The 14,148-nt window shown below is 53.8% G+C and overlaps 1 protein-coding gene across 1 annotated transcript in view; it reads left to right on the plus strand.

Annotated features, from left to right (window-relative positions):
* The first annotated feature begins 1,066 nt into the window (after nucleotides 1–1,066).
* Wnt3 (Wnt family member 3) overlaps nucleotides 1,067–14,148 on the plus strand; it is a 39,752-nt gene continuing 26,670 nt past the window's right edge. The window contains exon 1 of the mRNA XM_048367285.1: nucleotides 1,067–1,241. Within this exon, the coding sequence (XP_048223242.1) occupies nucleotides 1,162–1,241 (80 nt within the window). The 5' untranslated portion in view covers nucleotides 1,067–1,161. The remainder of the gene's footprint in view (nucleotides 1,242–14,148) is intronic.

The following is a 14,148-nucleotide window of genomic DNA, read 5'->3' on the forward strand; positions in this document are numbered from 1 at the left end:
TTTTCGTTTTCCTGCGGAGAGGGTGAGCATTGAATGGATGTGGCATCCACCCGGGATAAAGAACCCCCCGGGTTCTGGCTCCCCATCAGAAGAGCCCAGCTGTTCAAGGCAGGAGAGAGGTGGGCGCTCAGGTGATGCTGGAGGCCTCCATCCCTCCTGGACCTGCTACTTTTTTCTTGTCCCCAGATGATCCCACCTCCCCGAATCGCTTCGGGTAGTGCTTCTGAGCTAGCAGGGCCTGAACGCCTGGAGGAGGAGAAAGTGACCCGAGTCGGCCAGCAGGAAATGCAACTGGCCGCTGGTGTCAGTTGCAGGAAATGCACAGGCAGCAGGAGGTCCCGATACCAATCTGATCCTTGACAAAAGACTCCAATGACACCGGGCTGCGTCCCCAGGCGCCGCCCCGCAGCTAGACCTTCGAGTCCCGGCCTTCTCTCCCGCGGGCCCCTGGCATCCTCCGAGGAGCGATCTCCAGCTCCCGGGCCCGGCTCCATGGGAGATGATGGCATTGCCCAAAGCCCCGACCGCCACAGCGGAGGGGGAGGGGGCTCTAGAAACATCCCTTGTGCTTTCTAGTCTCGATATACCCCTACCCCACCCCTCCCCGATCCCAGGTCCCAAGAAGATCACACGGCCTCCCCTGGTAGAAAGCCACCCGGGAATGCCCACGTGAACGCCAGGTCGGAGCCCAGCTCCCTAAACCTTGGCTGGTTGGGGAGGGAGGAGGGGGCGCAGCCGTCTGGGGCCAGCCGACGGTCCAGCACGCCCGGTCCTCCTCTTCCTCGCCCCGGCTCCCCCTTCTCCCCCCCCCCACCGGCCCCCCGCGGTGGATTCCGGGGTACGGGCTTTGCCCAAGTTTGCTGGGCGATGCCCTTCCCCGAGCGCGAGTTGTGGGCCGGGCGGGAGGGGCGCGTGATTGACAGGCCGAACTACGGACTCATCTCTTACCTTAGGCCGCGGGCGCTGATTGGCTGCTCGCTGACATCCTCAAACCCGGCTGCTCCGCGCCGGGCTCGGGAGGGGGGCGGCCGCGGGTGGAGGTGCGCTTCTGACAAGCCCGAAAGTCATTTCCAACCTCAAGTGGACTTTGTTCCAACTATTGGGGGCGTCGCTCCCCCTCTTCATGATCGCGGGCAAACTTCCTCCTCGGCGCTGCTTCTAATGGAGCCCCACCTGCTCGGGTTGCTCGTCGGCCTCCTGCTCGGTGGCACCAGGGTCCTCGCCGGCTACCCAATTTGGTGGTAAGGCTGGCCTCTCCCCTGCCCGAGGCCCGATCTCTCCGCCGCGCCTTGGGGAGGTGGGGACGGGGGGCGCGCTGGCTTGGGGGGTGGGCTGCGGCAGCGCGGGGGGCTCCTTTCTCCTTGCTTACCTCCAGTCTCTCAGCCCCCCACCACTCCTGGATTTTCTGTTGGTGTCGCCTTCAGAATCCCAACTCCTGGCTTCTCTGATAAATCACCATTTTCCCCGGCTACCCGCCGCAGAGAAGGAACGACTTTCCCCCCACCGTCTCCAAAGGTCTCCTATTCTTGATCCTCACCTTCTACCCATTGCAATCTGGGGGTTCGGGAAGACCTACGGGTTTGCTGGTAGTTGGGTCCCTGGAAAACCAACGCTGTGTCTGAAGCTGGGCCACTCCTCTTCTCCATTTTGGGGTCTTCATGGGCAAAAAAAAAAAAAAATCACCCTTGTCCTTCATTTCCATCCCACCTTCTTCGCTTTGCTCAAGAGATTTCCCCCACAATATCCACCCCACCCCCTGCAGTCCGCCTTCCTATTTCAGACCCCAAAGGTTTTAGGGATCCTTGGGGCAGGAAAGTGTGGGGGGATTTCATTAGATTCTCCCCTCTTCTGCTCTAGATTAATTTTGAGCCTCTCAAGTAAATATGGAATTTATGGATCGGAGGTGCCATTGAATTCGGTGGAATTCATTCCTTGCTTGTCCATTCTGGCAAATCGGAGGGGTCTCTTTGAAAATGTAGCTGTTTGGGAGGGGGTAGGCTTGTTGTTCTTTGACCAAAACCCCAATTTTCCATGTCACATTCGTTGCTTTTGGAAAACGGAGGACTGAGGAGAAAGGACAATTCTGTCCCCGAGAACCGAGCATACAAAAGACATTTTCGTAAATAAGGCTGGGAAACCAGGCGCGGTGTTGGTGTGGGGAGCGCCTTGCATGTGCAAAGGGGCTGATTGGGGAATAAACAGCCCTTTGGGAGCCCCAGCTCCAGGGAATCCCCTTGTTTTCCACCCGGCCCTTTCTCAGCTTCCCCTCTGCAGGTTCCAGGGGCCGGCGGAGAAGACACACCGAAACCAGTTCCCTAAATGACACCCCGCCTCTCCCCTCCTCTAGCCTCCTGCATTCCGGAAAACTTTAATTAAAGAATCTTTCCCTCCTGGACCTCGGAGAGCCTAGGCCTGGGGGTGGGAGGTGAGAAGGAGGAATCTAGGACCTGTGAGTAAGAAGGAGACTGTGGCCCCTGGGGTGAAAGTGAGAAAGAAGAGCCACCAGGGTGCAGTACTGCCCGCAGGCCCCTGCTCTCCCGGACTGCCTCCGGGATCCTAGATTGGGGGAATCAGAGCTGGTGAGATTTGAGGGCCACACCCTGAGTCTTCCTCCAGTGGCTTGGGGTAGCAGCCTTTGCATTTGGGTATTTGGGGTCCTCTATGAGAAAGGAAGGGACAGAAGCAAGGCATGGCCAAGGGAGTTGCTCCTGCGAGTGACACCCAAGGGGCAATCTTTCTTCTGTCCTTCCTGTGGCCTTGGGCTGGCCTGAGGCCTCCTGAGTCTATAGCCAGGGCTTCCAGGGCAGGGTTCTGCCAGTCAGAGGAAGGCTGCCACGATGGTCATTCCTGATTCTCTTCCTGATTCTCTTCCCAGGTCAAGGCCATGCCATTTTTTGACTTTTCAGGAATCTGCGGTGGGGCGGGGGGGGGGGGGGAGGTGGTGTGCAGGATAGGAAGAAATAGCTTGGAACCCCAGAGGTGGCAGGGACTGAGGAAAGAACAAACAGCTCCATTGCCCTGTGCTCTGGGGAAGGGCCCTTCCTGGGGGCAGGGCCAGTGGGCAGGTGGCCGCGTCAGTGGGATCTGTGTGTAATGGTGGCTAGAAGCATCTAGATAGGGCCCAGCTAATAGGAAGGAAGATTGGGAAAAGAGAGGCCAAGATATCAGCCTTAATATAAGGGTAGAGAGGCACATGGGCTTATTTGGGGTTTGAGGGGACAAGGATGCTGCTTTGTCTGAGCATAGGAAAGGTGTGTGTGTGTGTGTGTGTGTGTGTGTGTGTGTGTGTGTGTGTAAGAGAGGGAGAGAAGGAGAGATGGAAGATGGGCAGGTCCAAGTATACTCATGTACTTGTCAGTGACAGTGGTCGCCTCTGTGTATGTTGTGGGTCTTTGACCCTGAGAAGTGTGTGTCCACACTAGTGTATGAGTGTGGACAACTTGCATATGAAATCATGCGAGGTTTTCCATGAAGAGCCCACGGTGGCCCGAGGCAGGGTGTGCCGTGCTTCTGAAGCAGAACAAGTGTCAGCAAGTGGCTGGCTCTAGGATGTGTATGTGTGTGAGACACCACATGTGATGCTGCGTGTGACAGGGCCTGTGAGTGTGGCATTGGTGTGTGTGCATCCATGCACGTGTGCATGCTTTCACCACAGGGTAAGGCAAGGGGAAAGCCCCACAGGCATCTTTGTGCAAGCTCTCAGTGCTCGGGGCCCTGACCTGATTGTGCTGGTGAGTTTGAGAATGAGCCTCATGAGTGAGGCAGGCTGAGGACTGGGTCTGAGAGTGCTGGTGATCTTGTCCCCAAGTACAAGTGTCACGACTGGGTTTGTGGCTGTGGGTCCGTGGACGTGTTTGCAGACACCTGACCTGTACGCTGGGAGTGACACCTGATCTGGGGGAATTGGAGGCTGTGCGAGGCCCTAGAGGGAAGGTCCAGAGAGAAGCGAAGGTCTCCCAAGGTAATTGTAGGGCTTTGCTGACCTGAGATCCACAGCTGGGCTGGGGGCAGGGCCTTCCTTGGCACAGGCTTGCCCTGCCTGCTTGAGGACTGTGGTCCCTGGCCCTCCCTCCTCTCTGACATTGCTCTTCTTTGGTCTTGGAGCTGGGGTGAAGGGTGAGTCACCTTCTCCCTGGCTGGGACCAGAGAGTGGATGGGTCTCAGATTCTTGATCCTATTTTGCCCCCAGGCAGGCAGATTCCAGTCCTTTGTAGCATCTGAGCCCATTACTGCCTGCCCTCCTGGGCCCACCCACGAGGGGTTTACAGGGATTTCTGTCCATGTTACCCTGGGAAAGCCACCCTCACCCCCAGCAGCCTGTCCTGCTCAGGCCCCAGCCTTGGGAGAAGGGAGGGCACCACAAGGCTCAGGCAGACACTCCTGGAAGGAAGCGGTGAGCTCCAGGGCCTCCCAGCCAGGGAGTGGTAGCACCGGGGCAGGAAGGGCTTCTGTGACAGCAGCCCTGATTTCTGCACCTCTCCTTGTCAGTCCTAGTTAGCTCCCAGTAGAGAAATTCCTCTTTCTTCGCCTTCTTGAGAGAAGATGAACCTTCTATTGCTCCGTGGGACCTAACCCTGAGCTTCCATGCTCCAGAGCAGACACTCTGATGGAAGAAGCCTGAGCTTAGTGGTTGGGGGTGGGGAGGTGGGGGGAGTTGGCAGCTCACAGGGTGTTGTGTAGCTGATGGCCACCGATGACCCACTCTTCCACCCGAGTTCTCATTCCTCCACCCTAGGGCCCATCCCCCACGCCAGCGCCTTGCCCTAGCCCTGCCTCAGTTTCCCCTTGTGTCAGATGTCCTGCTGCCTCCCCCACCCACGCCCACCCCCACCTGCCTCTCAGAGGCTTGTGAACATGTTCAGTCAAACCCCATGAGGGTCAGTAGGCTGGGCCCAGGGAGGCACCTGGAGACTGCGGGGGAGGAAGGCCTGGGGCCAGGTGTTAACACTTGTAGCAGGCAGGAATTACAGCTGGCTGGGGCTGGGGCTGGTAAAGAAGCTAAGCTGGCTGGAGGCTGTTGATCCTACAGACAGACAGACAGACAGACAGATGGGCAGATACCAGATCGGACGGCCAGGCTTCATTTAGCAGGGTGGTCTCCCTTCTAGGGCAGACCTTGCCCTGGAGGGTGAGGGGAGGGGTAGGGGGACAGATCTTGGACGTAAGTTCATAATCCCTCTACCCACCCCACCCCCATTATGGTGAGCCTTTGTGAGGGGGCAAAGGAGCAAAATTGATGGCTGGTCTGTTGATATTCTCCTGGTGGGACTATATTTTGCTTTAAAAATAAAAAGCAAGAAAACAGTTAAAGTATTACAACCATACCAAGAGCTGTGTCCTCTGGCCAACTTGCCCTCATGGGGGTGGGGGTGAGGGAACCATGGGGGCAGGGACAGTTGTCAGGGAAAGTTCTCGCTGAATGTCAGAGCATTTGGCCAACATCTTCAGGATGCAGAGATGAGAGCCAGGTGCAATCTGAGCCCTCATCTCTGAGTGTCACCCCACCTACATCCTAGGGATCTTGAAGGCCTTGGTCTAGAATGTCTGCCCTGCAATTAATTTTGCCCTTGGGAAGACCTTTGATGGGGAGGTCAAAAGAGTCCGGAGCTGGACTTAGAAGCCAAATCTCTTAGCAGGTGCTTGTCTCAGCTGCCCCAGTGCAAACCCAGTCACTCTCTTGTCTACGCTCTCTGCAGACGTCCTCTGTCTTGCACTCTACACTTTCTTGTGTCTGGGCACCTGCTTCATCACTGCCAAAAGAAGGGGAGACAGAGGCACAAAGAAGGTCCAAGGTGGAAGCCCCAAGGGATCGACTCCACCTAGCAGGCTACTCCCACTCCACCCACTACAGAACGAAGTCCCAGCACATGTTCATGAGTACTTGGGCAGGTGCAGAATTGAGGAGCTGCCGTCAACATGAGGCGAGGGTGGGAGATGTAAGCCCAGGGTCTTCTCTATACCAGGAAGAGGGGTCTTCTTGATCTAGGCAGGAGATGAGGCGCCTGTGCCTGAGCTCTAAGATTTTCCTGTGGTTGGCTGTGTTACCTAGACTTGAGTCTCCGTCCTTCTCTGTGTGCCCTCCTTGCCTCCCTCTGGGCTGCGTTACCTCGGCCACATTGAGAGCTTCCCTCTGTCTCACAGGGCTGAGAAGGGGACTCTGCTGATGGCTGTGAAGCCTGAGTCTCCACAACAGATGCTCCATGCCTGCCTTAGACAGTGCCCCCTTTATCTCTGCAGCCCCACCTATTCTGAACCCCCAAACTGGCAACCCCACTACTACAAAGCTACCTGCTGTCTCTCCCCATCTTGCCCTAAACATCCCCATTCTACACATCTGGGCATTCTCCTCTGCCCTTTCCATGTTCTCCCTGGATAATCTAGAACAAGGTAATTTCTCCAAGCCTCAGTTTCCCCCTCTGTAAAATGAATGTGGTACCTGGCATGTGGGAAACACTGTGCATGTTAGTATTTTTACCTCTGTCTCCAGACCATTGGCTCATTTATGTCCACTATCCAAACTTGACTCTTCCAAGAAACCTTCCTGGATTGGACCCACCCAGCTGTTTTCTCCCTCTCTGCAGAACCATCTTTCTCCATAATGCTTGGTGCTGGTATCCAACGCTTTATTTGTAAGTAGAGGCAGTAAATGAGGCCAGGTTAAAGCTTAACCTCAGCTCTTCCTTGCCTAGGAAGGGCAAGACAGAGTACAAATGGTACTGAGGCTCCCACAATCCTCTCCCCACTCCACAGTATGCCAGACTCTTGTAACCACTGTTGTTTCCAGTTGAGATCTAGGATCCCTCCTCCCGTACCCCCTCCCCAGCTGGGCCAGGAGGGGTGGGAGGCAGCCCCTGGGGGAGTGGCACAAAGTTGCTCCTCCAGGAGCTGAGGGATGACTCAGAGGTGATTTATAGACGGAAGGCAGAAAGCTTGGCTCCTGGCAGAGGCCTGCTGCTTAATTACATTCTTTGGGGGGTGGAGGTATGTGTGGGACGACAGCAGGGGAGAACTTCCACCTCTTCCCTCCAGGCCTGTCCCTGTGCTGTACCAACTCCAGGCACGATCCTCTCTTGCTGTTGGAGAGGGAATCTTCCTCCCTCTCTTCCTCTTTCTTTTTGTACTGGTGCCGGGGCTTGAACTCAGGGCCTAGGGGCTGTACCTTAGCTTTTTCATTTAAGTCTGGCATTCTACTGCTTGAGCTACAGCTACACTTCTAGCTTTTTTTTTCTAGTTATTTGGAGATGAGAGTCTCACAGACTTCCCTGTCCAGGCTGGCTTTGAACTGTGATCCTCAGATCCCAGCCTCCTGAGTAGCTAGGATTACAGGTGTGAGCCACGGGAGCCTGCGAGAGCCCCTGCTTTCGGTGACAGTCCAATCACAGAGAACAGAAGAGAGGAAGGAGGCAGAGTGGCACCTAGCCCTCCCCAGGGCAGGTTGGAGTGGGGACTGGAGAGTGGGACGCTGGAGCTACGTTCTGCTTCTGAGCAGGTGTAGAGCTAACCCGTCTGGGAAGAGGATTTCTAGAATCTTCTCTACGTGGCAGTTGTGCATTTCCCATTGGTGCTGGGTCCCCACTGTTGCCTCTGAGGACCTTCAGCATGACACCTTTTCTGTTACTTGGTTCTTGGGGGACCCTGGGGACTGAGTATCAGGCTGAATCTTGGGCCTCTGCAAAGTTTCCCCAAGGGCAGGGCCAGCTTGGTACCAGAGGGGAGGAGCTCTCCTATACCACGTTTAACTAACTTCTTAGGGAACCTGACAATTCAACTGGCTGAAGTTAGGTCATAGCTGCCTGTTGTCAAGTGGCCCCCTTCCCCCCACCTTCTGGGGAGTCCCTCAAGGGCCTTTCCTCTGTTAGTACACCCCACTAAAGAGATCACGTCCGCTCCTTTCCTCCTGCTGTCTGCAGCGAATGCTGCATTTCCAGTCTCCAGGTCTGAGAAGGTGTGGGGCGGGGGGGGGGGGGGTAGAGGGGCTGGGAAGAGCATCTATTTATCTGTTTGCAGCTTGGTTAGCACCGCCAGGAGGAGTTGGCAGGGGTCAGGATGGGGACACTAGACAGTTCCCTAGCTCCCCCTGAGGCAGACCTTCTCAAAATGGCCTCATTATGTGTATGGAGTGAATTCCAGAAATGTCAGGCACACCCATAATGTCTACAGGAAGGATGGAGACCCAGAGGTATGCTCAGAGACAGGAAGGGGGCAGAGTGAGGGGTGGAGGAGGATTCAGGGCAGGGAAGTTGGGGACCTGAGGTTTCGCTTTGCCTCTAGTTGTGAAACGGATGTTATGGGGATCTGATTTGGCCCCGCTCCCCGCCCCCCCCCCCCCCGGCTGCACTGTGTGTTCAGGTCACCAGCCATTGGGTTCAGGATGCAGAGTGCTAAACTTTACATTGCAAGCAGTTGTGGGACTGTGGCTTGAGCCTCTCCCTGCCTGCCCTTGGGCCTCAGTGTTCTCCTTGGCAAAATGGAAATAGGGACACACCTCCTTTCTCTGTCTGCCAGGCCGGAAGCAGTTCTGGATGGAAAGGATCTTCCTTAACCATTATTGTGGGTCCTAGAAAAGGGGATCAAGAGCCATCTCTGCCCAGCTGGGGATCTAACAGAGCCCCAGTGGCATCCTCAGAGCATGTGGAGTTGGTTTGCCAGCAGAGAGATAAGGAATGGGGCAAGGGGGTGGGTGTCCCTGCTTCTCCCTGAAGGACTCATGAGACTCCATGGGGAGGACCCAGGGGAGTAAGTAGAGGCTCCACTCAGGATTGAGGTTATGAGGCCATGGGGTACACCAGGTTCCAGCTCAGGACTTGTAGTCTGGGGGTTCCCTTGGCCGAAAGCAGAGTCTGCAGGCTGAGCTTGCTTTAGGGACCAGGCAATAGGAGATAAGGGTAGAGGTGAGGAGGACAAAAGGTGGGCAGCCATAAAGGGCCTGTGGTCAGCAGGAAATCCTAATTGCCCAGCTAAAGGCCCAGCAAACCCAGAGCAGCCCTGGCCAGTCCTTCAAACTGGGCTAGAGAGACAGGAATGACTGCATCTCATGTGGGTGAGGGGGGGATGGGAGCAACAGGACCCGGCGCCCAGGTCTTCCTGGGCCTTTCTGCAAAACCTGCCCCTGGGTTACAGAGTCCCACTTATCTGCCAGAGCCAGCTGGGCCAGCGAGGAAAACCAATCTCACAGGGCTCGCCAGGAATGCAAATAGGGGCCCGTGACAGGGCAAGTGAACCAGCGTCTCCCCTCCTGTCCAGCTCCAACACACTGATCTTCATAACGAGGACTTCAGGGGGTGTCGCTCTCCTGTTCTGAAACCTCTCCTGGCTCCTCACTTCCTGCCTAGCATTGAGGTCCCCTGTGATTTGGCCTGTACCTGGCTCAGTAGTTGTGGGATGTAACTGAACTTGGTTCCTGGGGTGCCTAGAGAGCAGTGTGCTCTCTGCTCAGCACAGGCCCAGCTTAGTTTGGGCCCTGTGTGTGTCCACCTTGCACTGAGGAGGGCTCTCAGGTGTGTCTCTCAAGGCTATGGGACCCTTACCTGAGCAGTCTGCTGTTGCTGGCCCATAAGCTGGCATGTCTCCATAATCTCAATTCATTTAGGTTTCTTTCCTCTATCCCCAGATCCATTTGCAACTTGTATTTGTTTTAGATGGTCGTAGGGATTGAACTCAGGGCCTGGACGCTGTCCCTGAGCTCTTTTGCTCAAGGCTAGTGCTCTACCACTTTGAGCTACAGCTGCACTTGCAGTTTTCTGTTGGTTAATTGGAGATAAGAGTCTCACAGACTTTCCTGCCTGGGTGGCTCTGAATTGCGATCTTCAGATCTTAACATCCTGAGTCGCTAGGATTACAGACATGAGCCATCAGCACCCCAAGTGATTTTTTTTTTTAAATGACAGTACTGGGGCTGGAACTTGGGGCTTTACATTCTCACTTGGCTTTTTGCATTCAAGTCTGGGTCTTTCCCATTTGAGCCACAGCTCCACTTCTGGTAGATAAGAGTCTTAGAGATTTTTTTTATTACCCAGGCTGGTTTGAACCTCAGTTCTCAGATCTCAACCCTCTGAGCACGTAAAATTACAGACATCAGCACCCAACAATGAAAGAACTTCTTATTTGCTTACTCATGGAGCACCTTTGGAAACAAAGGATGGTTTTGAAGCAAGACTATTACCCTTGACTTTCAACTTGAAGTCTAGTTCTTTTGGGTTTTGGAGGCTGTTTATGAACCTCTGAAAGATCTCTTATTTGGGGATGTCCACCAGTCAAAGGCAAGCCACACAGTGCCTGGCTGTCCCCGAGCTTTAAGTATTGTCCTCACAATCAAGCATTGCTAGTCGTGTGGCCACAGTGCTGGTTGTGCGTATTTTGTGGCCGTTGGTCAGATCACAGCATCTGGGTCTCATGGGCAGGAGGGAGATGGAGTAAGTGACCTCTAAGATTATTTCCAGCTCTGAGCATCACCTACTTAAGTCCTTTTTGCTCCTTAGAATCTGGTCTCTATCACACTCATGGCAGAAATCATGGAATGATCTTCCTGCCCATAAGTTCTTCTCCTTTACCGGATCCTGCTTTTTCTTCCTCCGTTTGTGTATTTACGCCAATGCGGACTGCCTTTATAAGCACCCAGGAGGCAGACACCATGCTTTGTATACTGCTGGCTTCTCTGTGTCTGGCCTATGCATAGCAGAGCTTCACGTTGTCGCTTAGCTGGCACTCTACCACTTGAGTCACACCTCCAGCCCAGCTTTTTTGCTGGTGAATTGGAGGTGGAGTCTTTGTAGACTTTTCTGCCTGGGCTGGCTTTGAACATGGATCCTCCAGGTCTCAGCCTCTTGGTTAGGTAGGATTACAGATGTGAGTCTCTAGCACCCAGCTTGATCTATTTCACTCTAAACCTAAAGTTTGCACCTTTGAGAATCTTCCCTATTCTTGCCTTGGATCACATCTCCCCTTGGGTCAGATAAGCCCACTCCTATAGCTGGGCATCCAGCAACCATCATGAGAACGGTTCTCCTGCAAGGCTGGAGGCCGGGGAGGAGGAGGGAGAGAACATGATGGTTCCAGAACTTGCTGCTAGCCTAAACTCTTCCCATCAGCAAAGTCCTCCCAGGGCTGAGGTCATGCTGTACCCCCTCGGTGCTCAGAGCCTTGGGGTCGAGCAGAAGGGCAGTAGGGAGGGGCCAGGCTGGCCTATACCCATCTACCAAAGCATTTCACCTCTTTCCTGCTTCTGTCTCTGGACAGCACTCTGAAGACCAATTCACTCAACAACTTGATTTCAGCAAGATCTAACCCAAACAAGCTGATCCTCTGCCTTAGCCAAAGCTCTGGCAGGGGGAGAGAGTCCATAACCTTGCAAGGATAGAGTCCTCAGCATTGCCACTTGCCTGGCACTTTACCACTTGAGTCATGCCTCCAGCCCAGATTTTTGCTGTGGAAATGGAAGCTCAGAGGGCTAGGAAGAAAATTCAGGAAGGAGGATAGGATTTAACATCCATGGAACAATTCATGGTTTATGATGTACTATCGTTCCACCCCCTCCACACAGTGTATATGTGTGTGTGTATGTGTGTGTGTGTGTGTGTGTGCTTGATGTAAACAAATTACTCACCTCCCAACAGCCCCAGGAGGCAGATGCTCTTGTTCTCCCCATTTTACAGATAACAAGCTGAGCCCAGAGATAGCAATCCAATTGCCCAAGGCAGCCAGGCCCTCTAGCTTTCCCATCTCTCCATGATAACACAGCTCTACGTGACAGAAGGGAAGTTCCCTCTTAGTTCAGAGACAGAAGTCTTTCCTGACTTAATCCAAGCTTAGATGCCTCCATTGAATCATGAGTGTTTGTTCTTGAGAATCAAACTCATCTCTCTCTGAGTCTTCCTTCTCTGGGAAAGCCCTTTCCCACTGTGTGCCCTGAACCATTTAGCCTCCCTCTTCCCATCTCTCTCCAGTTTTCTTAGCCTTGTTTGTCAAGTCCTGTGGCCCCCAGAACTAGACCAGGGCAAGAGGGGTTCTGCTTCTCAGCCCTTGGATTTACAAGGCTTGTACAGTTTTCTGATGGCTATGCCCTTCCCTATAGACCAACAAGCCTGAGGATTAGAACTTGGGGCCTGCACTGACGGTACTCAGGGTCGTGAGAGGTCTGTCCACCTACTTCTGAGATCTGCAGGCTTCTGCCTGGGGCTCATCCCATCTGGGCCTGTTGGCTGCTGGCATCCCTGAGAAGTGGTCAAAGGAGGCCATTTGCAGGAGCAAGCAGAGAACTTAGCCTTTTCAGGGTATTTTTGCCACACTAGAAACATGGAATGGGGCTTGGAAAATGGCCTAGTGGCAAGAGTGCTTGCCTCGTATACATGAAGCCCTGGGTTCAATTCCCCAGCACCACATATGCGGAAAATGGCCAGAAGTGGCTCTGTAGTTCAAGTGACAGAGTGCTAGCCTTGAGTAAAAAGAAGCCAGTGCTCAGGCCCTGAGTCCAAGCCCCAGGACTACTGTCACACACATACATACACACACACACACACACACACACACACACACACACACACAAATCCTAGAAACATGGAATGATTTTTAAACTTAAAAAAAAACCTGAAGTGTAGCATGTATATAGGGATGTTTACAACTCAGAAGAGCCGCAGGTCAAGGAGATGGAGAGAATAGAATATGTTGATTTTTTTTGGGGGGGGTGGGGGTCATGCTGGCCTGAAATCTTCATAAAGGTCTTGGGAGCGTGGTGCAGAAGCCTTCATTTAGGATTTGCAGCCCAGGGCCTATGCATGTTCTAGCCAGGCCTGGAGATGGATGGGACAGTGATTTTTGGCCAGGGTCTATCCACACAGAATCTGGGAGAGAAATTGCTCTATCTGGCTGCATCTCTTCTCCTCCTACCTGCTTAACTCTCCTCCCAACAGGAGACTTCTGGCTTGCCAGCAGCACTGCCAGCTCCTGTCAGCTTGTGCTTGATCTTGCTTACTTTTTAATTAATTAAATTAAGTGTGTGTGTGTGTGTGTGTGTGTGTGTGTGTGTGTGTGTGCCGGTACTTGGATTTGAACTCAGGGCCTGGGCACTGTTGCTTAGCTTTATCACTCAAGACTGGCACTCTATCACTTGAGGCACAGCTCTACTTCCAGCTTTTTGCTGCTCCCTTAGAAATAAAGAGTCTGATGGACTTTCCTACCCTGGGCTGGCTTTGAACTGCGGTCCTCAGATCTCAGTCTCTTGGGTAGTTAGGATTGCAGACATGAGCCAGGGACATCCTGCTTCACGTTTCCTTCTTTTTGTTATGCTTGGACCCTATCTTGCCGTTCTCAGCTTCAAACTATCTCTCTTTCACTTGGTCAGTCTTGTTGTTCTGAGACAATCTGATCATTTGGAGCATTTGGACAGCCGAGGTGACTGGCTGGCCTTGATCCTGTACCTGCCTGACTCCACCTGACTCCCTCCCACCTGACCTTGCTTCCTCCTCTGACCTCCTTTCATGGAGTCTGGGGGACAGCAGTCCTGGGCTCAGCTTCTGTCTGTAGCTAGGTGAATGTCACCTCTTTGAGCCTTGGTTTTTCCTCTCTGTAAACTGGGTATCATAAGGACTGAGGTGAGGATTAAAGGATGTAGCTCAAGGGAGACAGACAGGGTCTGGCGTCTACACAGTGAGTAATGCGCCCATTCGCTATCATTAATTGTGTCGTGGTGTTTGCGTTGTTGTTCCTTGCTGAGTCTTCTCTAGGCGCCCAGCCCCAGCTGTGCCCTTCCCAGAGTCTCCCAGTCTGCTGCACTGACCTGACTGGAGCTCCCCACAGGCAGGATCCAGGCTTCATGATCGCGATGCCAAGCAGGGTGGATGCGCAAGGACAGGGCCCGGCGGGAATGGATGCTCTGAGTGTCATCTGCTAGTGACCCCCTGAACAAGAAAGACTAACACTTCACAGATTTTTTTTTCTTTTTTGGTACTGGAGATGGAACCCAGGACATGGCATTTGCTAGGCAAGCTCTTTGCCACTGAGCTACATCCCAGCCCATCTTGCCACTGCTCCATTCTTAGGCTTCTACTTACTTCTCATGGCTATTTGCCCTGTCTTCCCAATGGGAGCGAAGGGTTTCAGGGACCCTTCAGGGACTGGGATTCTGCTTTGTGTCTTCATGTCCCGAGGGAGCAC

Source organism: Perognathus longimembris, chromosome 17 (assembly GCF_023159225.1).
Source record: "Perognathus longimembris pacificus isolate PPM17 chromosome 17, ASM2315922v1, whole genome shotgun sequence".
NCBI lineage: Eukaryota > Metazoa > Chordata > Mammalia > Rodentia > Heteromyidae > Perognathus > Perognathus longimembris.